The sequence below is a fragment of the Ammodytes marinus genome (assembly GCF_949987685.1).
Source record: "Ammodytes marinus genome assembly, chromosome: 11".
NCBI classification, from domain to species: Eukaryota; Metazoa; Chordata; class Actinopteri; order Uranoscopiformes; family Ammodytidae; genus Ammodytes; species Ammodytes marinus.
Genome location: NC_137215.1, coordinates 6559181 through 6586611, shown reverse-complemented (window position 1 = coordinate 6586611; position 27431 = coordinate 6559181). Strand labels below are relative to the sequence as shown.

Sequence of the window (27431 nt, the reverse complement as noted above, 5' to 3'; positions counted from 1 at the left end):
AGGATATACTTTAATTAAGAAATTATATATTTAAAAGAGTACAACTGAAACCCTACAGTACAGCACTATGCAAATACATTTACAGCCTATGAACCCATTATTAAATAGAACCCACATCGTCAATCAGAAAATACAGTAAATAATAAAAAACATAATTACATCCCCAAAGTAAATATTGAGTAAAAACCATTAACAAAAATAATATTTTGCGTGCAATTTGTTCTTAATCTGCTCCCCTTTATTTGTATATACAGTAGCAATAATGCGCTTAACACTGAATATGAGATGAAAATTACCCTAAATTCCAGGGATCGATTGATTGATAGTGTTGACTCGTGTCAAAATAAGTCTCAGAGACATTATGCGTGTTGAAGAGCAGCATATATTTGCAGAATATTTGATAAATAAATGTTACCATGCGTGCTCCGGGACTACAGTATGGCATCTCATCATCTCCCAGCATTCAGGAACCTCACCACTGACTTATAGGAGCAACATATAATACAATGTAGGACAAGATAGCCATAAAGTAGTGTCATGACCTGGATAATTAATGAGAAAAAGTGTCCATAACCATGCATATGATGAATATTTGGCCATATTTGTAATTAGTATGTCAAAACTGAATAATACCACATCACATTTTTAAGTAAAGAAAGGCCTACCAGCAACCAGGATTTACTATTGCTATAAGTCTCTGAAACATTTCACCACATCTGGTGATGTACTGTACTACAAGCCTCCAATAATAAGGCAAGACTGTGTGTTGGTAGTTTGTGTGTTGGGGGTCACAAACTTAAAGGGAGTGTGTGTGTTTAAGTGTGTGTGTTTAAGTGTGTGTGTGTGTGTGTGCGTGTGTGTGTGTGTGTTTGAGAAAGAGAGGAGAAAAAGTGATTGTAGGCAAGTGCACACTGAGGTCTATGAACCTGGAGTCCCTTTTACACATGTAGACTCTCCCCGTGTTACTGAGAGTCTGGCGTCGAAGGGGACGTCCCACAATCCTTTGCAGCGTCGGGGGCGTCGGCGGTCGTGGAGCAAGAGACTTTTTCATAGATGAAACTGTAGAGGGTCTCGTCGGGTCGGGGCGTGCGGCAATTCTTACACACAGAACTGGAGTACTGGTGCAAAAGGCTGTACAGCCGCCCTGGGAGTGGTGAGGAGAGAGGGATGGAGAGGGGGATGGAGAGGGGGAGGGGAGTGTAGCAGGGGTCGAGAGAAGGAAGAAATATGGAGGAAGATAAAATAAGATTTAAGAGAAATAGACAAAAAGGACAAACGGGTTGAGAGTCAAACAGCAAAGAAGAGAGAGAGAAACTAACGTAAAATAAAAAAGAAAGTGTGCTCGGGCTTATTAATAAATCACACGCGCGCGCACACACACACACTGTGAGCTTTTTTCTCTCTAGCTCCACTTTAGGAAATGGATGGCTGGAGGGGAATTTCTCTGAAAGGCTTCAATAAATGTCAGCGCAAGAAAAATGAAAAGTGGGGGAGGGGAGAGGCTGGGGTCAGTTCAGGCAGTAATCCACTCTGCAGCTAAAGGCTGAATGGATGGGCTGAGCAACGGAGATGGCCCACAAAGTGGAATAACTTAACATACAGATGGAATACGTTCTGTTATTTATACGCACTGTCCCTGTAAAGACGCCAGCAAGGACAATTTCCATGTGTCGTACGAGCCTCAAGAGTCCAATAGTGGCTGATTCCATCACCATGCATGTTAATTATGTCATTTACTGAAAGAGCTCAACAGAGCTCTCCTATGGCAACCATTTCGATCTTAGGAGGACAGTCTTAAACCCAAATCTGTTTGGCATAGCACCTCCTGTTGGACTCTAAAAACTTGATATTTTTGGTATGTTTATTTTTTAATTTTGTATTCATCTTATTTTCATTGCTTAATTTCTTCATTTAACCTCCTTTGTATTGTTTGATTTTATTAAAAGGATAACTTTCAGTCTCAGTGCCCTTTGATAATTTGAACTTTCATCTGCTGGTTGAGAGAAACAGCACTGGTAGTGCAATGGTCCTCCGGAGGATGTTGTATTATATGTGGAAATGATAAAGAAAACAAAGGAGAAAAAAAAATCTAGAAGAATATTTGGTATTGTGTGTGAGTCTTACCGACGGTGACTTGTCTCCCAGTGAGAAAAGTGTGTATTTCATGGACGTCTCTCATAAGCTGCGCATCTCCAAAGGTGAAGTACGCCACGTCCCTCCCAGCCTCGGCTGCAGCCATCAACTGGATCAGCGCTGAAAGAGGGAGAAGGAGAACAGCAAAGAATATATCCAGTTTCAGAACAAAATCATAAATGTGTAATTGACACTGAAAACTAACTCTTTTGTAGGAAACTAAGTAATAAGCTGGACAAGGCAAGGCTTTGGGCAGAACAAAAACCCCACAAGTGACAGGGGTCATTTGTATCAGAAGAGTCAAAAGTCCGCCACTGGTAGCATAGCCCCATCGACGGCACTCAATCTTTTAGCCCCATTGCAAATAAGGTCTTAAGACTGTTAAATATTTAACAGAATGGATATACATTCCAGATTAATAAACAGGGAAAACCATCATTTGCAAAAGGTCTGTAATCTTTTACGACAACATAACAGCAGCGTCTGTAACTACCACATCACAAGTCAGCCCCAGGACTATAATGTAAAATACAGTTATTGCTTTGCTTGCTAAAAATACAAGCTGTGCTTATAATGTGCAGGGGTCCACGGAAAGGGCGGGGGTCCCCAAAAGTTAATGTGTTCCTAGGGGACTTTGTCAAGTCCAGTGGCTCTATTCTTATCACACTAAAGAGGAAATAAAGGCTTCATTGCTAAATGAACCTGCACATAAATATAAACGTATAGTTATCGCATTTTCATCCATAATGCAGGACATTTATATTGTATTTACAGTAGGTGTAACAGTTTGTTAATTTCTTATTTTATGATACATTTCTTTTTAAAAACATGACAAATGCATTTTTAAGACCTGTACATAGCATTTTTTTTAAAGGATGCATCCCAAAAAAGCTTTGGACATCAATATGCTGTTAAAATGAAATAAAGATTTTAACTATGGCTTTATCCAACATAACATTAGATTTTTAAGGAGATGCAAATGTTTGCATAATTAGTTAGATATTGCCACATTTGCACATGTATTCAAACATTTCAGAAAAAAATTATTGTTTTAATATACTGTAAGTAATCAACTGGCAACGTTTTGTTAGGATATATTATAGATAGATTATAAAAATGAATCTAACGTAGACACACAGCTGGTCAAAATTTGCAGCATGGTGTAGTCAAGGGGACAGTAAGGAGCCGCTGCTTATGAAGAGTAATGTTGTGTTAGCTGGGAGAGACCTGCATCAGCCTGGATTTATGGTGTCCCTTCCCGGTAATCAATTGGCCTTTTAATGGAAAACATAAATGTGTGTCAGCTGATCAATAAAGGGCGTGAGGGAAGGGCTGAGTGACACCCTGGGAGAGCTACTAATTGACCAGGGGGGTTAGAGAGACCGGTACTGTGACTGTGTTGTACTGTACTGTACAGTATGTCCTACAGTTCAGCTGAATACTTTCTGACCACTGATATTTACCTTGTGTTTTAGAATTCAGGGTTAAAATTTGTATGTGAGAAGTATTATGTTTATGCTACCCTGCATCAGCAGTACAACTCAGCTCCACATATGAAAAAACCTTAAAGCTATAGTGCACAGCTTTTGTCGCCCCCCATGAGGAATTCTGAGGAAATTCAACAACACTGTCGGCCCATCTACATGTGGTAAGCCTTTGGTGATGGCAAATGGATTTTTTTTTTCATCCTTCTGATGTACAGTACGTCCAGGTTTTTCTAAACTGTAGAATAAACAACTGGAACATTTCTTGGGCGCTTCTTGGGATTTTTTTGAGGTCCTGTGCCAGTGTCAGGGGGTGACACCAGTTTGTAAACGCTGCCATACTTAGAAATACAGAGAGAGTTTTGTAGAGCTGATTGACAACTCTGTGTCAACTCGTTTGGCGATGGCTTGAATGTAACCAAAATGAATGTATATGAAAAACATACACACTATAGCTTTAATTTCTAAATACTTGTTGCTCTACATATTTTGTTCTCCTTTCCCCGTTTGTAATTCAGCTAATAATACCTTTGAGCCGAGTGTCTCCACCAAAAGCTCCACAGCCCCAGTTGCCCGTGGCGACTGCAGAGAGGTGCTTGCTGTTGGCGTTAGGTCGGAAGAATCCACAGTACGCCTTGGGAAAAAATGCAAATGGAAAGAGGAAGGGAAAGTGGGGAATAAGAAGACATGAGAAACTTTTCAATATTTTAGTAGTAATAACAACAATTTGCACAATACAGTATATATTAGAATTTATAAATGTTGTATCACAAGTAGGTTTAGCGAGTTTCACGATGGCTGGACATCAAAAAGTAACAAGCTATATTGTTTAAGTGTAAAATTCTGTAAGGAAATGTAAGTGCACCCTATCGCATATTATTTTGCCTAATTCCTAAATAGAAAAAGCTGTAGTAAATGAAAGTACTGCTGTGTAATACTGTATTTAATCCAACTAATTGTTGTTATTGCAAATACAGACTATGACTATGCCTTTCTCACCTTGCTGAGTTCTCTGTCCATCTTCTCTGGGAGAAACTGCTCTAGGAAGTGCCTGAATTTTAGAGCGTCGATTGCCACAATCTCTGTACAGCGTCTCTGCCAGTCATCCCTTAAAATTAAAATAAAAACAATTTGGGAGATGGGACTGACAATGACTTAGAAAGACTGTCCCAGCTTGGTCAAACTTTTTCTGTCTGAATTTAATGTCTTATTAGATCAAAACAAAAGACCAGAAGAATCCCGAAACAACAAATTAATTGATGGAGGAAATCTTTATTTTGAACCATTCAAAAAATTAATAAAGTAACAATTTAAAAAAATACATAAATAATAAAAACAAAATGAATAAAAGAATGAACAATAAGTAGATTTTGCCATTTGAGTAAAGTTACCTTGGAGTCTCATCGTTGTGTTTAGCCTTCCACTTGTAACTCTCAGCATAGCCAGAATATTTACTGTACTGTTCGGTACCTGCAGAACAATAACAAATAAAAGTCAAGAAATAAATTTAAAAAAACATTAATATTTCACAGTCAGAGCAGCACACAGTTGTCCTAAATCGGCTTCAGCGCCTTATTTCTTAAATCAAATGTAGTGCTCGCTGTGGCTTCCCCATGTGAGTGCACAGTATCAGCTTGTATTGGATTGTCATAAATAAAGGCCATTGATTTAATAAGTAATCCGCTTTGGGGTTTTGAAAATGAAAAGCTCTCAGCCATAATAGGAAGAAAGGCTCAGAAGAACAGAAGAAGCTAACCTTGGGCTACATTTGCATAATGCTTTGGGGAAAACATGAAACATGACTGTATCGCTCATTTACTTTCCAACACACCTCTCATGCCGAGACATTAGCCTTTCTATAATGTGTAACTGGGATATGCTCAGAGCTCAAAAGGTTTGCTCGTTCTTCATTACAAATATAGCAGTGCTCTGTTCGGAAAATGATGCCTATTAAAAGGCGCCCATACATTATGCATAAGTTGTGAGGGCGTTACTCAGCACTTCGGAGCAGGAGTTATAAACATGTGGTTAACATAGTCATGCAGATTCTACTGTGTGTGCTGGTAGAGTGAGAGAGTTTAGATGTTAGGTTCACAATAATACGAAAAAATAAGTTTTTTAGAAGCAATTGTAAATGTCATTTTTTGAAATCATCACCAGAAACCTAGTAATTAAACACTGCTTTTACTTTCTCCTAATTTACTTGATGTAATTTCAAGCAAGTAGCATCTACAAATCCTGAGAATATAAGATAGACTCAAAGTTAGGCATGAATTATGATTTTGTTTTAACCTTTCTAAGACAAAGTATGAATCAAGCTAATGGGCCTGTATTGCAGCCAGGACATAACCCCAAAATGACAGTACACCCGGACAAATGAAAGCTATGATTCTATGTAGAGTTTAAGCCTCGGCTGAGGGAATAAAAAGAACATTTATTTGTAATATGTTGCGCCATAGTCCAAACCCAGTCAAATGAATTACTTTAGACGACCATCACGACTCCTAATGTCAAGCCACAGGGTAACCATATCACTTCCTCCATCAGCCTCCTCCTTCACCTTGATCCTATTTATCCTAACAACCGCCCATGACAACCTCCTGCCAAACAAGCTTCCATCACTAGATAACATCAGGGCCCCTCATCTACCTTCCGATCCGGAAACGCCTACGGACAAGAACACTGATGTGACGTGTAAGACACATGTTAGTAAACCTCTAAAGACAATGCCACAGGGTTAAAGATGCAGTCAGCAATTCTGGAGAATGCATATTGTCAAAATGAATGAGAGAATGAGCTTTGTTTACATATCCTTTGTTTACATATGAGTTTGCAAAGCCTAAGCTGTATATTAGAACCACTTTTTTTTTTAAGGACAGCTTGCGGATTGTAAGGAGATATTCACCGATTTTGACAACAAGTGATTTTGACAACAAGCATTCTCTTCAGAATCTCTGACTCCACCTTTAACTCGGCAAAAGAGAAAAACAGACGAATATAAAAAGGGTCAAGAAAGAAAATCTAGACATAACGGGAAAACACTGTATGCGTGCAAGGAATATTCTGCAAGGTTTTAATGAATCTATGGCGTAACTGGCCCATTCCATTAGTGGAGCTACGACCTTAGCCGGGCTATAAATTCCTTTCTGTCCAAATGTAATAAAGTTAAGTGGAGAGGCGGAGAAGGGGGAAGAGAGAGGCAGGCAGAATGATGGGAAGAGAGGGAGGGGCCGCGGTGACTGTCCACTGAAGGTGACTTGGAAGATGTGGGAGTTTCAAAGAAGACAATATGGCGCCATACAAGACTGATAATGTTTAGCTTGCTGGGCACAAAGGTACTGATGGAGACAGAAGTCGATTTTAACATTGACTTTACAGAACTGACGGTGTGTGTTTGTTTGGTGGTATTACAGGTCTGGTCAGGGGCTTTAACTGGAATAATGTTGGCTCTTTCTGAATGTGTGCAAACACTGATAATATAAAAAGGCAGGATTCCTTAAACCTTTGAGTCTTAAACCTCAAATCTCCCTTCTTTTGGAGGATTATATGGGTCTTAATAAACCTTTAATTATTCACATTTCAGACTAGTTTTTGGTCTTTGTAAAAGTTAACAATAAGCTGTTTCACCACTTCAGTCAGTCATTCTAAATAAATGTTAATATGTAAAGTTTAAAGTTGTATGAGATGTAGTCGATTGAACTGGCAAACTCCTATTCTCTTCATATTGTGTGTCTTTGCCATTGCATACAAATTCAAAGCGGACATACCAACACAATCAATCAAGAGCAGACATGTGGGAGCACCATTTATACTTGAGGTTGTGCACACATGGCTAGGTTATAATACATGCCCTCATGTCAAACGGATAATCATCAAACCAGAATAATGACGCCTCTTGCGTTATCAAAGGCAAATCTGAAGGCTCATTTTAATGTCCCAATGGAATGCAGGACATGCTGATGTTAAATATTGTTTTGCCAACCAAACTAGACAATAAAACAAAAATTATGTGGGCATAAATCAATTGACTAATTCATCAATTAAGGACGTTTATTTTGAACCGCGGTGAGGGGGCAATGAGACAAGACTTCATGCAATAGAATGACAGCACGTGTATGTGTTTGATTTAGCGCATACAAGCTTTTATAGTTCGTCAACTCCTACATTGATGTTTATCTTTAAATTTTTTAGGCAGTAATTGCACATAATCTACAAATATTAAAAAGGTGGAGTCAGTGATCCTGGAGAATGCTTGTTTCCATTCAAAATCACTTTTTTATAGTCACAGTTTTTTTTGACAAAAAAGTGATTTTGACAAGTTAACGAGCATTCCCCAGAACCGCTAACTCCACCTTTAACTATAATGGGCCTACCAGATCTTACGCCGTGCTTGCACTTATTTTGAACAGTTGTGGGCGAGAAGGGGAGGAGGAGAAAGAACACACTTAAGACAGGTTGAACGAAGCAGAGTGAGTTGGAGGTTGAAGAATAGAGCAATCCTGCTGGAGAGAAATGAAGGATAACTGGGCAGTCCTGAGTGAATCAATGCGATGGATTTACCTTCCGAAATGGATAGAAGGATGGGACAAAAATGAAAGGAGCCCAATAAACACACAGGGCTCAATGAACAGGAGAAAACAACTCGGAGAACAACAACACAACATTACTGTAGTCTAGCAATACTAGAAATCTGAAGACACGCAGATGTGTGTGGTGTCTATAGGAGAAAGAGGAACATAACAAGCAATGAATGTTCTGTATAGAAAGTATACGTATTTAAGTATATGCACAATGTATAAGGGGACTCACCCCTTATTCATGTATACCATCCGAGCATGATACCTGCTCTATGGTCTTGTATGACCAGTTCACATTGGTTTTCTGTTACTATTGATCTACAAGATGCTAAATGTCAGATAACAGCAGCCAAGAAATATACAATGGCAGCAACAGCACAGTATATGTCTGCTCCACAAAGGCTCCATTCCCAATACACTCCATGTCACATAAAGTCTAAACTGGGTGGAAAGTAACTTGTAAAAAACCTTTAATGTTATCTGTATGAGGACACCACAAAGATGCTTTTGACAGTGCAATTTTTTGTCCATGTAACTTACAGCCATGAAGAACAGCGACAAACGTTGCAATGGTCTAGTATAATGTCTGGAACACTGCAGAAGCTCCATCTTTACCTCAAAACTGAACTACAACCAAATACACTCACATCCCTTGATTAGAGGCTGCAACGTAATACCAACCAAATGAGGGAAATTAACTGTATCTCCTGGTACAGTAGCACAGCCTGAGACTGGAAGGAGGTGCTGACTCCATCTGTTTTATACACAGATGTAAACAACAACCCCTTTAGTGTGTGCCAGAAATCACGCCGCGATAGAGACAAACTACTTCATTTGCTAATAGCTGAAAAGGCAATCCTGAGGTCACCAACCAGACTCTCTCTACTTGTCGTTGTCAGCTACAAATGGAAACAGAAAACTTGAAAAAAGGTATTTTATTCCGTATCCCATTACGTGATTGATCTTAAATTCTTGACCTATCTTGTTATGTTCATGTTGTTTTGTGGGCATTTATTGTACTCTTCAAACTTTGTTTTATGATGACATTTAACTGCTCTGTAAATCTGAAGCCCTTGTTCTATCTCCGTGGACAATCATTTTCTGTTTTATCGCATTTTTTTTTTAAATCAAGAAATGAAGCGAAGACAAGAAAGCCACAAGGGAGGAAGGAACGTCAAACGACAGTCACACATTCCGGATAAAACAAAGTAAATGTGATCATGAGAGACAGTAATTAATGTGATACAAAGCAGTACCTGAAGGCTGAAAATGTAGTTTACCTGTGACAATGAGGCATTCATTGTATTCCAAACATTCGGTAAAGAGTCGAGAGACAATGAGTTCAGGGTTGATGACGAACCTGATCTCCTCCTGGACCAGCCCATGTCCGGTTACTCCTCCACCTACCATACGATTTGCAAAGTCCACCTAATAAGATAGAATAAAAAAGATAATAAGAATTTTAAAAAAAAAATGTGTTTTTTGTTCATGAATAGTTGGAATAGACAAGGACCCATTTGAAAAACACATGGTTGAGGTGCAAGTTAATACGGGATTAGCTGGACCATATATTTACAAGATAACAAATTATTGTTCAATTTTAATATAGTGCCCTTTGCCCTAGCCATTCAGTGCAGTTGGGAAGAACTGTGAGGTCTAGCTACTGTCACTCCCATTATTTGAACAAATGACTCTATTTATGTCTCCTTATTATCCGTCAACCTCTATGGTCGTTTAATACAGATACATATCTAAGGATCCCTGCACTGCTTCCTGCTTGTAAATAATCAAATTAAGAAATCGGAGCAAACAACACACATTCATTCTGAAGATATTGTTGGAACACCAATAATATTTACATTATTAGTGAGCATGTTTTTGTGTGTTTTCAAAATAAAAATAAACGTAACCCAAAAGACAAAAATCTATTGCAGCAAAAATTAAGATAGGTGCTCTTTCCTACTCTGATGAAGGTGGGAGCACTGATGAAAGAAGACATGTTATGGAAGCAAAATAGACCAAAAAAAATCTCAAAATTGAGCAGTGCTTGAAAAACTAAATTTTTTCTTCCAGTTTCTCACCTTAAGATGGTTTACATACTTAACCTTTATTTCTGTTAGCATTGTCATTGAGTTAACATGCCAACATTAGCATTTAGCTCAAAGTATCACAGTTCTCACAACGGTACAACCTCACATAGCTGCTGGCATGGCTGTGGACTTTGTTCTTGCTTTACTCTTGTTAATCAATGTCCTAAAGTTCATGGTATGATTCACTGAGACACAAAAACAAAATTATCTGTTGAAATCCCTGGGGAATTACAGCAGCTTGTGGTTATTTTCCGGGACTCCAGTTTCGATGTAGGAAAATATTTTGACACCGTACTGGAGCTTCATGCATTGTAAGCTCACGCCTTGTTTTTGTGGCATGGATAAGAGGACGGCCCATTCAATCAAACAATACTGTCAGGGGTGAAAGTTCTGCTCACTGGCCCACAGCTACGTCAGTCTGTGTGACAGTGAACATGTTTGTTTGTACGAGCGTGCGTGTGTGTGTTTGTGTGTGTGTGTGTGCGTGTGTGTATGTGTGTGTATGTGTGTGTGTGTGTGTGTGTGTGTGTGTGTGTGTGCGTGTGTGTGCATGTGTGTATGTGTGTGTGTGCGTGTGTGCGTGCATGCGTGTTTACCAGTCGCTCAACTCCACACCTCCTTTACTGGTTCACCCATAAGCTCACCCTTGTCACCCTTTCAATCTCACCTTCTGACAGAATGACAGCCCATTGTGCCCTTTCCAAAAACTCAACACACAGCCGGTGCCCAGACTGGTGAAGTAGCTATCAATCCTCCTGCAGGGCTACTGGCCCACTGGGTCGCCGCAGTATGATGGCTCTCCCTCTCGTCATCTTTTCCTCCTTCTCCCTCATCCCCCACCCAAGGGTCTTCCCACTACACCCTTGCCTCTCTGAGCTACTCAAGTGTATAACTCAGCTGTCAGCCTCAGTAAGAAATGCACCAGAGGACAACCAGGGGAGTGGGGAGTGACACAATGCAGTCATACAGACGATAACCTTCCCAGATATGCACTGCAAATTGTACACCTTGTTTTGTTTTTGTTTTCTGCAGGGAGTGAGTGGACAACTTTTCAGACAAGCAAAAGAGTCTCTTTGACTTTTGAAAGATAAATTGAAAGAATGGTGGGGGTAACCATCATGTTAGTCTGGTTTGAACACAGCAACAAGTGAAAAACAGGCACGCTGTATTGAATGAGACACCAACAGTTTCGACACAGATGTTGTGGTACCAATGTTACAACAAGGAGTCTTTTAACTTGAGCGGGCACTGGTAGAAAAACATCCATACATTGTATATTCTAACTGTAATGCTGTGTTTAATAACTAGTTCAACTTGGTATTTTGATGCAAAAGTGTAAAGCAATTCCTACCTGCAGCATCCCGTATCCATCATCCTCAATCGTCCCCTCACAAGTGATATGTAGGCGTGTCAGCTTAGTCTGGGAACTTCACACAAAACAGAATGCAAAACTTAAAAATACTCTTTCACTAAAGAGTAATTAACTGTTTCAACATGAATGACTAAATTCATTATTAAAGGGATTTCATTGCAAACGTTTTTAAAAGAAATAGCTCTTGTTCGAATGTAAGGAGAATTAGCATTCAATGTTGCTTTACATTTTAAATAAAATAAAATAATACATTAAAACCCTAAACTTCTCTAGTCTTTACTGTATAGGACAACTCTTCAGATCAACACCATCTTTTATTTCTTTTGAATATGTATGAGCAGTCTAACATCCATGCTATTGGAGGTTAGATAAGTAGCCTGAGCCTCATCTGGGACACTGAAGAACTTTCCAATCCCTGCTGTGAAGATAACCCCATGCTAAGTTGGTGGAAAGAACTCTGGCTATGATTATGTTTGAATTTAAAAATGGAATAGTACAACGCTGCCATCAGTGTGTTTCATAGGTAGGAATGGATGAAGACGCCAAGAAACTGTGGTGATGTTATATGAGTGGTCCTTGTTCAGACAACATCAATAGAACTCTGATTTGTTTTAATCAACTTGTAGAGACATTTAAATACATTTTTGATACAATTTAACTACATTTGGAAAGTCACTGTTTTTTTCAATAGCAATCAATTCATATTTGAAAAAAGAATCTCTTTTAATACGGACTCATTAAATTCATTACATAGTAGAATAGAGAGTTATACCTGTTCCAGTTTGGAGGATCCTTCAATATTTGTCTTGTGAATGTTACCAGACCCTTAGGCCCTTGATAAAGAGAAATAAAATAAAGAAAATCATCAAAACATTAGGAACATGGATATCATTACAGAGCAAAAAAACAGAGCTACATATTAGGGATTTTTTTCAGTTACTTACTTGTCTCGGTAACTCTCCTGAAGTAACAAAGCAGAGTTTTCAGTTTCTCAATTTTCCTTGTCGACGAACCTTCAAATAACCTGAGACAAAAAGCAAAATGAGGATTAGGGATTTATTTTCAACAGAAGAATAGAAAGTCTTTAGAGTCTCGGAGTCGGACAGAAATATTATTCTTTTTATAAAAATGATATTGTATGTGTTTTTATCAGATCACAGTGGTTGATGTTGAGGCATTATCTTCAGCTCACTGCACAATAGCCCGAGTGAGGTCAAGCTTTTCAACTGGCATGATGTCTTTCCCATCTACCTCCATTCTTCACACAATGGCACTGCCTCAGGCCATGTCTTAGTTCTACAGAGAGTTAACATGAAAAACTAGGGTGAATAGTGAGAGGAGGGAGGAAAATACAGCATCGTGTAGGCAGCTTAAAATCACCCCATACCGGTGCACTCCCTCCACTAAAAGCGACCTAAGCTTGTGACAAATAATAGTTCAGCATTCATATTTGGCCTCCTACCGCTTTCTGTCCAGGCCAGTAAAAAATAATTAAAACAGAGGGGACAAACACAATGAAAAGCTAATGCACTAAAAGGACTCTGTAGTAAGAAAGTAACAAATTCATTAAAAGCAATTCCTGTGTATCAAATGCTTATTCACACCACTATTTAAAATTCCTTACAAAGTGCCTTACTCATGCTCAGTGAACCACCCACCCCAAGCTCCTAAGTCAGGGTCTATTCGGCAAAATGTAGCCTGGAGGACGACCTGCCTGTGAGGTAATGTTAGTGAAACACAGGTGGATCGGGGTGATATTTCCAGTATGGCCACAAATCAAGCCTTGTAGAAGACAGAATGAAAACTATATATGTAGGATTTAGTGACAAAATATATTGCGCCATTTTTCATTTTTAAGGATGGTCACATGATTATCTGTTTCTCGTCCACTCTGACAGTTTAAGCATTACCAATTAGGCTATTTTCCTGCAAATTAGGGAGGACTTTCTTGCTCACACAGTTTATAAAACACAACGGATGGTTATTTTCTCAATAATCAGCATGCATTGTTGACTGAACTATTAAAACAAAGAGGTTTCCTATGTCATTTTCTTCTCAATCAGAGGAAAACACTGAGGGGGATCAGTCCTTCTCTCCTCCCCCCCTCGAAATCTATCCATCACTTAACGGAGGACAAACCTTGACACTTGTGCCAAAACAGCAATCAGCAGATTGCTTGCTGCTCTGCTTGTCCAAGACAGAGCGCTACTGTAGACGATAAGCAAAGTGACGGACACTCCCTCAATTACAGGGGGAGGGAGGGAGAGAGAGAGGGAGAGAGAAAGAGGGAGAGGGAGAGGGTGAGGCAGAGAGGGCCAGTAACGATCCATGGACCATTTTAGAGTAGACTGCACTGGCTGTCTTGTCCCGTCTCATCTTCTCAGAAACACAGAGCCTCTTTGCTATATTCCGCTGCCGGGCAGAAATGCTGATAGTGATATTGAAGGCAGGCCGCCCAAGTATCTTGCAAAACCGAGTGCAGGCATTGGGTCTGAGACAGCCAGCCCTGCAACGAGAATCAATGCTTACCTTATTATACAGAGGCCTCTTCAATTAGCCGACCGCTAACTTCTGATGTGGAGGCAGATATCATGCACAGCACACATACAGATGACTGATTGTAAGAGTACGATTGGAGTTCAGATACAATTTAGGAATTTGAAAGGAGAATGTGAACCAAATCACACTGTCAATATGACCGTCACTGGAATTTATTAAATAAAATATTACCGCTAGATTTACTTAGGACTAGCGGTTAGACAGTGGTGAGGGGATATCACAATTATAGATATATTCTGTATAGAGATAAGGTTACAGTGCACTAGAAACAGATAATTAATGTGGCCATCCTTTAAAATGGAAATTGCCGCAATATATTGTGTGACTGAATCCTATATATATATAGTTGTCATTCTGTCTTCTGCAAGGTGTGATTTGATGCTGGAAATCTCATCCTCGTCCCCCTGTGCTTCACTTACAATATCCCATCAGCAAGTTTTCCTCCAGGATACATTTTGCAGAATAGACACCGACTAGCGGACTTAGGGTTAGGGGTTCAGAGAGCATGAGTAAGGCACTTTGTAAAGAAATTAAATAGTGGGTGAAAATTTTTAATTAATCCGTATATAGATATAGTACTAAAGCCATTGTATATGTTCTATAAATGGTGTAAGCGCTATCTTAATAAGGTGTTACCAAACAGACATTTGCAGTATGTCAGGCAGCCACAGCAGAAGTTATCACATATGGCACTAATGAGGAGATGGTGCCTAAAAGAAATACAGGGAAATTGAGTTGTGGTGATATCTGGATTATGTCCAGTGAAGCCCTCAGTCCGTACATACAGTAATTGAGATGGCAAGAAAATCTCATTAGCAACCATGCTTCACCCATACACAACATCTCAACTATCCAACCATTATGAGCTGAGGCAAAGAGACATACACAAGACGTTAGTGTCCCAAAACAATCCAGCTAATTCAGTTACACGTCTACTGAAAGTCAGTAACAAAAGTATGGTGCAGAAATAACAAAAATAACAACAATTAAGTTTTTCTCCCAAAAAAGTACAAGTAAACAGCTATCGCTCTTACAATTATGGGCCTGCCTGCATTCATACGTCACTTCCCTCTGTTTAAAAAAGGATGACGTAGCAAGATTAAGAGAAGCCATAAACAGACAGACAGACAGACAGACAGACAGACAGACAGACAGGTGTGTGCACCTTTAAAGAGTCTATCAAAACAAATTTGTTTCAATTAGCCGTCCCAGGCTTTCTTAACAGATCACTGGTTCTGTGTAGGCAGAAACAGAGAACATCCATTTAACACTCCTACTCTGATTCTCCCTCCCACACACAACAACTGGACAATAACATGGAGTTCAAAGAGTCTCTGCCCATCCTTAATTCTATAAGGTGTTAGGGGAAGTTAAGCATGTAATGTAAGATTACAACAATTAAAAAAAAATCATAAATATGTTGTTGTTTTTTTAAGAAATAAATAAAAAATGTGGTTACCACAAGTTGTAAATCTGTTTACTGGTCAGATCAAATCAGTTCACCTTGTTACAACACACTGCATGCACATTGAATGAGAAGCTTAAATGTTACTGTATGTTAGAGTAACTGGACACTCACCTAATGAGTAGAGAGGCTAAGTAAAAACATAGAATTCATGTATTCAGGGTTTTCAAGGCAGTAGTGCCCCCTTATGGAAATCAGTTTGTTTTCCTCTAAATGGAAGGATTGCTAAAAACAGGGACTCAATACAACTCTACCAGATAGTTAAAGATAGTTGTAATAACTAATAAAAATAATACAAATATATCTCAAATATATATATATATATATATATATATATATATATATGTATATATGTATGTATGCCCAGTTACTGGAAAAGACTGAGAGAACCTGACCGTGCAACTATGCTAAAAAAAAAATGGAAAACACGGGGTGTTCCACAATGATTTCCCACTAGAAAAATATAATATATAATACTATATAATAGGATAATGATACCAATCATGTTGCTGTCAGACAGCATAATAAGCTTTTTATTAAAGTGTGCAGACCAACTATGGCAACACAGAATCAATACCTGAATCTAACATCTACTCTGTCTCCTGCTTAAAATAAATAGACTCCGTTAAAGACTTAATGGCCAAATCCCATTTTGTGAATAAAAATAGTAATGGCTACAATCTCTCTTGCTTTGTGTCTCTCCAGTTTTCAGCAAAGGGTTGGTGTGCCTTTTTACCTGTAGAAGTTGATCTCAGGGTAATTGCAGTACTCTGACTTGCGGGAGTTGCGTCGGGGAAATGTGCAGAAGAAGGCGTTTGCCAGCAGACAGGCTATCTGCTCCTGAGACAGAGTCAGGGAGTGGTTCGTCTTCGACTTCAGTAAGGGAATAGGCTGGAAAGAGAATGACAAAGAGTCAATGAAATCAGAATCAATCCAGAAACTAGTGGTGCAACAAATTGGATAGACATCTTCAGTTGAGTTTTTTTATGATGATGTGGACACAGGCTATTTTTAAATGAACTTGTCCTTGTTTAAAATAAAATACATTGAAAGCAAAGTTATATTTGTCTTGTTATCTTTGCCTTAACCTTGACAAATAATGCTGCCTTAATTTTGTTGTTATTGATCCAAATTTTTTTCCGATTTGTGAATCAAAAAACGTGACACAATCCAAACCGTGAGTTTTGTGATCTGTTGCAGCTCTAATAAAAAATAAGGGACAGGAGATCAGAATTGTGAAGACAGACAAAGAAGAATTACACAATGTCACATGGGTGCAGTACTGTAGGTCTGAGGGGGAGGATGAATGGAGGTAGATAATTTGTTTAGCAATCTAGCAAGCCGAGGAGACAAGGAGAGTTCCATTAGGTAAATGGCTGGTGGTGGTAGTAGTAATTAAGGTCCTGGTTTTCTTGCTATCCCTCAGGTTCGTTCAGTCAGACACACAGGGCCCATCTATCTTCACTGATTAGGGCTAAAGAGCCTCCCAAGGCTGCCCAGCTAGCAGATCAATACCGGCTCTAATAACACAAACGTAAACGTTAGCCTTGACGGTTAATGCTGCAAAACATAGTCAGAAAGCTTCATTATCCAAACCGCTATAAGTGATTCAGAGCTGAAATCTGAACCAGAAATTCCATCCCTAGTTCAGTTAATAAAAATATTTTAACTTATTGTAAATGGTAAATGGACTTGACTTATATAGCGCCTTCTAGCCGATTTTCTCAGCCCCAAAGCGCTTTACATATCTTACCACATTCACCCATTCATACACACAATCATACACCGATGGCAGTAGCTGCCATGCAAGGCGCTCTCTGAACCATCGGGAGCAATTTTGAAAAAGATGAAAAATGTTGAACTATTCCTTTAAACTTTGATGTTCTGCCCTGGTTTCTGTCTCCAGGAACAACAAGACAGATTGTGTGGGAGATTAATTGACTTTATTAAATCAAAACTGAAGACTCTGAAATAGATATACAGTATAACTGTATTTGAAAAATACACATCTTGGAATTCTTGCATTGCTGTAATTGATGAGAGAGAACGTAAATGAAGACGAATGGGAATGACATTTAAAAGACCTGTGATAAAAGACAGAGGGCTTCTGAGATTCAACAGTGCTGATATCAAACCCTGTTCCATAAAATACATTTCTTAGAGGGGGAATAGCTATTGTGGAATTCCTAAGGAAAACACAAAATTGTTTGTCAAAATCTGTGAATATCTCCTCACGATCTGTTACCTGCCTCGTACTGTTTGGCCCTGAAAATAAAAAACAATGTTAACCTACAGCCAAGGCTCTGTACACGGGCATGTTGCGAGATACTGTGGGCCCCTTTGTTTACATACCCTTTGTTTACAGAACTATTTACAGAGCCTAGGCTGTGTATAAATACTGTGGGGGTTTTCAGCGCTTACACAGTACAGACAGGTAGCGGATAGCAAGGAGATATTCACTGATTTTGACAAAAAAACAACAAGCATTTTCCAGAATGGCTGACTCCACCTTGAACCCTTTGACTCACCTCCCTGCTTGACTTTTTAAACCCATTATTCACTGTAGTGACTCACACCTTTGATATTCTCCCACAGAACTCCCACAATCTGCCCTAAACATAACCTGTGTTCCGATACCAATACTTTCTGCTATGTATGGTAGAAAAAACATTTAGGATGTCGGTGTCCCAATTTTTGTGGTCACACAATCCAGTGTGCACCGGAAGGGATGTCACATCAACAGAGCCTCTGTATGAAAACAACCAGCAATGTGACGGATATATTAGCAAGAGGCAAGTTCAAAGCGCAATGTTATGATGAAATAAATAAGTAAAAGTATGTCCCAATTGTGTGCCTACTGCATGCTAACTAGATTATTTTTTACGGTCAGCTGTAGTATGTAGAATAGAAAAAAGAAATAAACTGCACTCACCATTGTACAGACACGAGTAGCACTGAGTGCCAGGTCAACCATGGCTGGTAGTATCTCCTCAAACAGGCATTGGACCTCGCGATGCTCAAGAAACTGGAGATAAGAGACAATAAAAGGAGACATGCAAGCAGAAATATTGTTAAATGGGATTTCTCTGTGGAGCTGACGGCCTGATTAGGCAGGCAGTTACTCAGAACAGGCAGGCAGAGTGACTGATTACAGCGGAAGAGAGACATATTGGGTTGGAACGCCACAGAAGCTAAAATGTTTAGTAAAAGATGAATCCAGCAAGAGCATTGAAGTCCAACCAAATCACTTCTTGGCAGAGTAAAGAAAAACTTGGAACATCTTACTCTTATGTCGGCAGTTTTTCTTTCAAAGTAAACTGATCAAAGTTAGAAAAAAATCATTCTAAGAACATCAAGAAGGAAAAAAAAGTCATAGAAAAATGCATTATTTTGACAGTGTTAGTTCATGATTTATATTAGAACATTTGTTCAATTAAGACATAAAAAAATAAGTTTAAAAAAAATGTTCAACCACATACAGGTAACAGGTTGGTTCAGTAATGCCATATACCGTAAGTATATGATTTTATAAAAATGTATACCTTTCCAACTACGCCCTTTTCAAATATACAATTTGTGTTGATAGAGATTCTGTTCAATATCTATTATAATTAGTTTTTAATAGTTTTTAGCGTACTTTTATAAATTAAGAAAAAAACTAATTGTATACAATATGATTTACAACAAGTAATGTGATCACCTTATGGTAATGTATTTTAGGGTTCAATACGGTTCAATATTGGCTTGTCAAAGAGACAGAATGAGTCGGAAAAATATGAGTAGCCGGCCACAGCCAACTACTAGATGAAAAAGTCGGTCTAATAACTGTTAGACAGTGAGCCTGAGGTCATAACCCAATACCAGTAACCAATATCTAAGAAAAAAATACTCATCTCTCTCATATCCAACATGAAAACTCAGTGTCAGTGTAGGTATAGGGAGTTTTTTATTGTTGTTTTAGGGTGAACTCTCACTCCTTGGATATCAATAATCCACACCAACACCTCAGCAGTGAAAGAGCTGCAGAGCTACTCGCTACACAGAACCAGTCTTAGAAGAAAACCACCATCAATCTGTGAGCTCCCCCTGCCATGGCCTGCTGCCGGGACATCCATACTTCAGCATGTAGCTTACCTCAGCATCCATCTGCAATCCCCGCTAAAATAAACACCCAGTTATTCCATCATAGACCCAGATTTACAACGCAATCACTTATGAGTGTATTGGCTTGGAATGTCACCCACAATCATCAATCTCTTTCCTTATTCTATCAAGGTAAGCAGTGGGAGCATGCGTTGATTAAATGGACCTTCTGGAGCACATGCAAATGACCAATTGTGGGGAGAGAGAGAGAGAGTGGCAGGGTGGCTCGATTTCAGGCAGGAAGTCTTTTGGTGGGTGATTTGGCCGAGGGCATTTATATGGCCGCAGAGCAGAGCGGGTCTGACTAAACGCTGTCAGTTGTAATGAGCTGGCAGACATAGTGAAGCGCTCCTAAGGGACTAATAGATGGGTAGGCTGGTAAGTGATGCAGCAGAAAGATGACTCCGCAGCCTCTGCACAGCCATAGGCGTAGATTTCAGGGGAGGGGGGGGGGAGGTTATCCCCCTTAAAAAAATGACAAAGACAACCCTTTTCTCCCCAAAATAGGTACAAATATCCTTCTGACCTGTCGCTACAGCAGCTGGCCACTACGACAACACACACGTTGGGCTGCATACAGAAATTTACATCTTTCACATCAATACTTCTGAGAGACTGATATCCAACAGGACAATCCAGATTTACTGCTGCATGGGCCAATGATCGATTACACATTGATCTTCCATCCATTCTGGTCTTTATAAGTTATTTTCATATCCTGGCAGGACATCTCTATTTAGAGTGTTTTTGTTAGAATAGTTGTAAGAAATGTTGAACAGAAGGTGTGTCAATTAGTGGTTGTAAAACTCTTTTTTTCCCCGGCATTTTATTTTGTCAATGGCTGTACTATGAGGTTGAAGATTGCTGCCCTCTCCTGTGTTGTATGACTGTGTATTTGCTCTGTAACCTGCTGCAAAAAAATGCATTTAATGGGAAACTCTGATATTTCAATGTATTTGTAATCAATGTGTAAGAGAGAGACCAAGTGACAAAAAGTAAACGTGAGAGGGATTGTGTTGTTGTCTTGAAGCTAAATGTGCATTCTCTATCGGAGCATCAGCTGTGCATACGTACTTACTCCCGGACCGTTTTCCCGCTCAGCTCCCAGACATTTATCAGAAAGTGACACAGTGACAGTTTCATTTGGCAGGGGGACAATCTCTAAGACAATTTACGGACAAGCTCTAATTTGGATAACTCTTTTTTACAGCCCCCTATGGCTATTACACGTTGAGCGGAAGTGTCAATCACCTGCCCAGGGGCAATGTACCTCTCCACAATTACCCCAATGCTGTAAAAAAAAATGCTGCTCCAGATTTAATTAGCCAGCCCGATTGAGTAGTACAACAGTTGCCTTGACCAAGAATCCTGCATAACTCTTGTGTTTTTAAACGTGGTTGCATAATTGTGTGTCGGATGTGTTTTTATTTTATTTCAATTCATTTTTAGTCTTTGATGGTGCTTGCTGGTGAGAAACAGCATTTCGATTTCACTCTGTACGCGAGTACAAAACATTAATATTAAATCTTGAATCTTGAGTTTGGATTCAAACCAGAAACAAATTTAAGCAAAACAGGCAAACAATTTTATTTTTTTTTATTTTTTTAAATGTTATGATCAGAAAAGCAGTGAAATGTAAACAGTCTATTAGTAACCAACTGGGTTGCCCAACGAATGGTTTAACAATTCTATGTGATTCTTCACTACATTAGTCTGTGTGTGAAAGATAAATCGCTGACTTGCAGCATGTCTGCTTTGGAATGGCATCTGTAAATCATTCATACTCAGTGTGTTGGCATGACGATCTAAAAGCTCCATCCCCCTGCAACCATCTACTGATCCAAATGTAACTGACAGAAAGCAGTCACGAACAGTATGTATTTTGTATCTGTGTACACATGCATGTATTCACGTTTTTCTATCCACTATGCAAATGACTGTACACATTATATAATAAACTATTCTTTTTGATATCCGATAAATGACTTGTCCGTCTCCTGTGAGCACCAGCCTGCATTGCTGTATCCCTCAGCAGAAAAAAGAACGCAATTGGCGCAATTGACTCCTAGAAGGGCGAGTGTTTTTGCTGGCTGTGCTCGGCATCTTTACAGGTTTGATGGAACCTTTTAATTTAATTGGATCATGCTATAAAAAGGCTTGGACCGCTATTGATCCACCCAGAGAAAAAAATAAAAAGTTTCTGAAAGGATTAAAGAAAAGACCATTTGGAACGGCCTGAATTTGGCTGAGTAATCAATGACAAAGTAGGGACGAACATTAGGTCCTAATATCTATCTGAATAGACTATAACAAGTACAAATGTTCTTACTTATTGTAAAGGCTCCATTAAAATAATTATCTTTTTTCTTAAGGCTCCAACACAGAAAAGAACTCACCCAGAAAGAGTTTGCTGATAAGCTACACATTTTACTAAATGCATGTGACCAAATTAGGCTTCTAGCTAAAAATGGTTTGCTATGTATTCCAAAGAAGACTTTTTATGGCCACTTTAGGTGGCAATGTACCGTATACGTTCAGTAAACTCACTTTAAAATTAATATGGTGCCAGTAGACATGTAGTACTAATAGCTGTACCTACAAGAAAAGGGATTTCTACAAAAGGACTGATGCTTGGAAATTCTTCTTGTTTTAAAAAGCAATCTCATAACAACAAAAGCCTGATTCATCCCACAGGGGGAAAAGGTTTTCTCTAACAACAGGTATGTGCCGTTAATTACAGGGCTTAACTATAATACAGTCTAAGAAGTATTGAGAGAACAGGAGAAAGAAAGAAGAAAAAAAGAAAAGACGTTCCCCTGATTCACCTGCAACAGCTGCTGCCGCCATGCTGGCTGCTTATCTGTCCTAACTGTGTGATGGCTGTGTGCTCCTGGGAGACTCTCAGGTACTCCATAGGGGTTATGGGGGGGGGGGTATGCTCACAGATGGGTTTTCAGCCAAACACAGAAATACAGGCTCCCTTTGCTATAACAATTCTAGTTTAGGATCAGTTCTAACTTCATTCAGGATTTTTTTTCTTAAATATTAATACACAAATATTGTGTGTTTTTTAAGCGGCCCTAACACATGTTCAGGCAATACATTATGTTCAGTGGGGATAACGGAAATTGTTATAAGCTTTCTGCGTCATCTTTTCTAAAAGACCAGTCATGTTTTGGACAGCTTACCTCTGTGCAAAGAAGGTTCAGGGCCGTGAAGTCCCATTTCTTTGCATGGGCTGTGTTGTATCTCAATATCGCATCCTAGAGGGAAGAATAAGGAGTTATTTATTTATTGAACTGTATTTTTTCATTTATCTTAAACTGTATGGCAGCAGACTAACAACACATTTAATACTCAGGATATATTTAGGAGCACAGATTACAATTCGTCTTCCAATACATGACATTACAAGCTGTATTTGTTGCAAATTCTGCCACCATGTGGCTGTCCATGGAATAGGTTTTAGGATAATTGAAACTGCTGTGACAGTTCAATTGGGTTAATGTATGGGCAGAAAGTCTCATGTATCAAAGGCATGCTGGCCAAATGAGCTAACACTCCAAGTGATGTCATATATCACCAGTTAGGCAAACAGCCTAACTGGTGATATATGACAGCTCAGTCATGTTCAGAAGCCAACTTTGTGTCTCTCTGGTGCCACTTATTTACAATCTTAGAGTGTTCAGCTCTACTGAGACAATATATAGAGGATAGTGGAGAGTATGAGGGTTCAGGACAGTTAACCAAGCCTGTGCTACTCCTTCCTACCGGGGATAAATATAATGCACAATTTTATTGTTTGCTAACATATAGAAGAAGGAAAATACAATTAACTTATTTTTAGTGAGGACATAGCACTACAAAGTGATACACGCAATCCATTTTACATCTAAAAGGCTGTTTAAGGATGGACTGGACAGATATGTCTTATACCCTTTTCACAACAAAATCAGCGGGTAGGCTAATATTTTGGTCAAACCCCACTAAATGCTGCACAATGCTATGACGGACATTGGCGCCCACGTCAATGTGCAAATTAACTTGTTTATCTGGGTGTGATGTCCACATAAATGGAGGCAAAGCCGATAAATACACGTGTCTACTGCAGAGTCATTTGATGTGGGAGTGAATGCCGATTGTATGCTTTAACACTGCAGAGAAAGGTTGGATGTAAGCTGGTTTATTGGCCAGTGTGAAAGGGGCTTTATTTAGAGTATGTTTGGTCTCTTACCCTCACATCCAGAGAACTTTTGAACCCTCCGCGCAAGGCTGTGTGGATAAGCTCCCACCGACTTTGGACACCACCTCCGTCCTACATGACACAGCAAAATGGCATACTAGTTTTACTACTATGTTCAAAAGTAATAATAACATTGTTGTGGTATATTGTCATGTTTTGAAACACATGTAAAGCTGTGATGCAGTAGTTCACCTCAGTCTCCATAGGAAACAGATTCTTCTCGGAGCAGGGCATCTTCACGGACACTTCATCCCACGCGTCTTTGAACTTGGTTGGGTACGGGACAGGGAGCTCTCCCTCTCTCAGGAGATCTGTCTGTAACAGGGGAAGACAATTAGCAGAGAGAAAATGAAATGTCTTGTCTGGTTACAGTTGTGTGTAGAGAAGTAGTGATTGAGATAACTTACTGTAAGGTGCAATAGTAGCAATAGTTATGAAACTTGGTATTGGTGAAGTTGTGAAAGTTAGAAGTCCTTCAAATTCATTACTTCTAAAAGTCATGTTTCTTTACTGGCTGAATAAACAACTGAAGGCTGTCCTGACAGTAATGAGGAGATGTAATTGTTTAAAAAAATTAAATAAATATGTAGTATTATTTTTATATGGGGGGCGGGGGGGATATAGCCTTGGTGGCAGTGGTTAGTTGATGGTTAGAGTAAATAATAGCTAGACAGCCGCACTGACAGTGTTCCCGTGGGACCGTGGAGGACACAGTCTGATAGGACTTAAAGCTATAGTGACAAGATGCCCTGAGGGGATCGTGTAGGATTGCTTCACTCTGCCAAGAAATGTCTCATTCCCACTGTCCGTATCTTACAAGCTTTTCTTTTTCCTTCTCTCTCTCTCTCTCCCACGTTTCCCTATCTTGCTCAAAACACCCAAGTTTAAACCCATAATCACGCAATGTAGTCACATCTGCATCCACAATATTTTTTTGACTGCACTATATTCTCTTTTACACATTACAGAAAACGTTGGCTGTTGGCTCAGACTCACCCTGACTGCGACAGTGTGGTTAGGCAGTGCTTTCAGGTGAGACAGTGGCGGGGCACACTGGGGCATTCTGTTCAGCTCGTCTATGGGCGTCCCCAGCCATCTTCTGTCCATGTTATCCAATTCGAATGGAGCACTGCACAGAATTTTTTTAAAAAAGAGATCTGGTCAGTACATCACTCTACTATTGAAGGAGGTTGAGAGCCAGGACACAACAGGAAATGTTATTCACTTATATTAAAAACAAAGGTGGTTCAGAGAAGTAAGGCTGCACAATATCAGGAAAACATGCAATACTACGCCATACTTTTGTTGAATATTGCAAGGACAATATCACTTGCGATAATTAAACAAATACTTAAATACCACATGGAATAGGCTGTAATGTATCGCCCTTCAAACAGTCTTTGCCATACATAATATACCGCTATATAAACAGTTGTGATAACCATACATTTTTCAACATATTACTATATTATTATTTGCCCTACAGAGAAGTGAAAATGTTCATTTGTACCTTTCGCAACCTGCACCCGACTGGCTTCCAATGAAGTCCTGGCTCATATCTGACGGGCCACTGCACTCCGCTGTCTCAGCATCCTCAGTTCCCATGGCAACAAAATGGCCCCCGTCTTTTGCCGAACATCTAGAGTCATCAGAGTCCTTGACAGACGGCTGAGATGCCGATACCTTAGCCTCGGCACTGGCACTGCCATCGGGATCCTTGTCTGAAGAGTTCTTGACTTCCAGCATGGATTTACAAACGGGGCTGTCTGGACTGAGCATCTCTACGTCACTGGGTGTACTCTTGCCCTTCATGGGACTCATGCTAAGACAGAGGGTGAGTTTGGGATTTGGGGAGTGTCCAGCAGCAACACTGGTTGTTTTAACAGGGTGTGGACTAGGAGAAGTAGGCCTCTTAGATTTCTGTCCATTTGAAGAGTGCGTTTGAGCGTTGTTTGAACTTTGGCCGACCGTGAGGGCAGATTCATCCGGCCCACACGCAGACCCATAGTCCATTGAATTCTGAGACGTTACTACTACGCCATCTTGTGTGTTCTCCGTTTCTGTTACCGCACAGTCTTTTGTAGTGTCACACTTTTCTGGTTCAGAAAATAGTTTGTCTTCTTTAACATCTGTTAAGTTTGTTTCTGGCGCGTCACTCTTTACACTGTCTGGCATGACGTCAGCCGTCACGCTGGAGCAGGACAGAAACAGAGAAGAGAGGGTGTTGTTAGTAAGCTGAATCTACAGAGTTTATTTTATCTTGATGAAAACAATAAATTCCCTTTCCCCGGGATGACAGTGTACCCGTTATAACAGGTATGTTATACTTCTTAAATAGAAGCTACAATAAAGCATGCAACCTAAACCTAACTTGACTGCATTACCTCATCTGAGAATCCATCACTTCATCCATCTTTGACAGGTCAAAAGGGGTGGGTCAAAAACAGCTGCTTGAGAAAGAAAAACATTCAGAGGTTGATTATCTGCGCCGTATTTTACGATTTTCTACATAACAAACTTACAAAGTTATGACAGAGCGACATGATCCCAATACAAAGCTTTGTTTACATTCTGTCTGCTGTTGAACGGAGGCTACATTGGAGCCAGTAAAACTTCTGAGGTGTGTTTGTTGGACTTTGCTCGGTCTACTTTCTCGTGTCATGAGGCTGAGCTAGGCTTTTAATTCGCCCTCTTTTGATTAAACCTTTTGGTTTCAGTTTCTGTCATTGTGTACAATGACGAAGCTGCTTTTGGCAGGTTAAACAAAGCTACAATGGCTAGCTAACTAACCCTCACACTTATACTTTGGACATTAGCTTCAAGTTAAACAATATTAATAGTAATAATTGTCACTCGAGTTTTGGCACAATATATCATTTTACGAGAGACATGGATAGGAGCTCACTCCCTTGAGGCGAGCACGTCTTGCAGGGGCAAAAACAACAAGTCATCTTTAGCTAACTTAGCTTTGATTGGCTACAGATATACAACGTTAGCTTTTATTCGCTAGCTCCTATTCTCGTAAATGGTTCTAACGTAATTCAACCTAATCAAGCTAGCGCTGCAGTCTCCATTAAAAACAAAAATATACAACTTACGAGCACGCCCCTCTTTGTGTGAGACTTCCGACAGAGATGCATGACATTATTCATTAATCCTTTTCATATACAACTATTTCTCCCCGGACAACATATCTCTCCAATTGTCACCGTCCGGTTATGGGTTATTGGGTTATTGGTTTACTTTTTACCCGTTGTTCAAGCCAGCTGCTACGCTTGACGGCAGGAGAGTCGGGAGCCAATCAAATCGCTTTTCCTACTCTAAAGAGGCGGGATCCTGAGATGGTATCCCAGCAACTGGGTCAG

At 39.6% G+C, this 27431-nt stretch overlaps 1 protein-coding gene across 2 annotated transcripts; it reads right to left on the bottom strand.

The window, feature by feature from the left end:
* On the bottom strand, positions 1 to 27304 carry parga (poly (ADP-ribose) glycohydrolase a). Of its 2 annotated transcripts, none has more exons than XM_080036282.1 (18): positions 27165 to 27304; positions 26451 to 26516; positions 25577 to 26257; positions 25063 to 25195; positions 24259 to 24381; positions 24058 to 24138; positions 23012 to 23086; positions 18613 to 18705; positions 16417 to 16571; positions 12601 to 12680; positions 12429 to 12489; positions 11636 to 11711; positions 9475 to 9622; positions 5009 to 5087; positions 4617 to 4725; positions 4146 to 4251; positions 2125 to 2253; positions 1 to 1144 (listed from the first exon to the last, which is right to left on the bottom strand). In XM_080036282.1, exons 2-18 carry the CDS (start codon positions 26477 to 26479, stop codon positions 963 to 965), a joined length of 2340 nt encoding a protein of 779 aa, XP_079892408.1. In that variant the 5' UTR covers positions 26480 to 26516; positions 27165 to 27304; the 3' UTR covers positions 1 to 962. The 2 variants fall into 2 exon arrangements, with proteins under 2 accessions (XP_079892408.1, XP_079892407.1); XM_080036281.1 differs by having other exon boundaries at positions 26451 to 26513.
* Between the last annotated feature and the right edge of the window lie 127 nt (positions 27305 to 27431).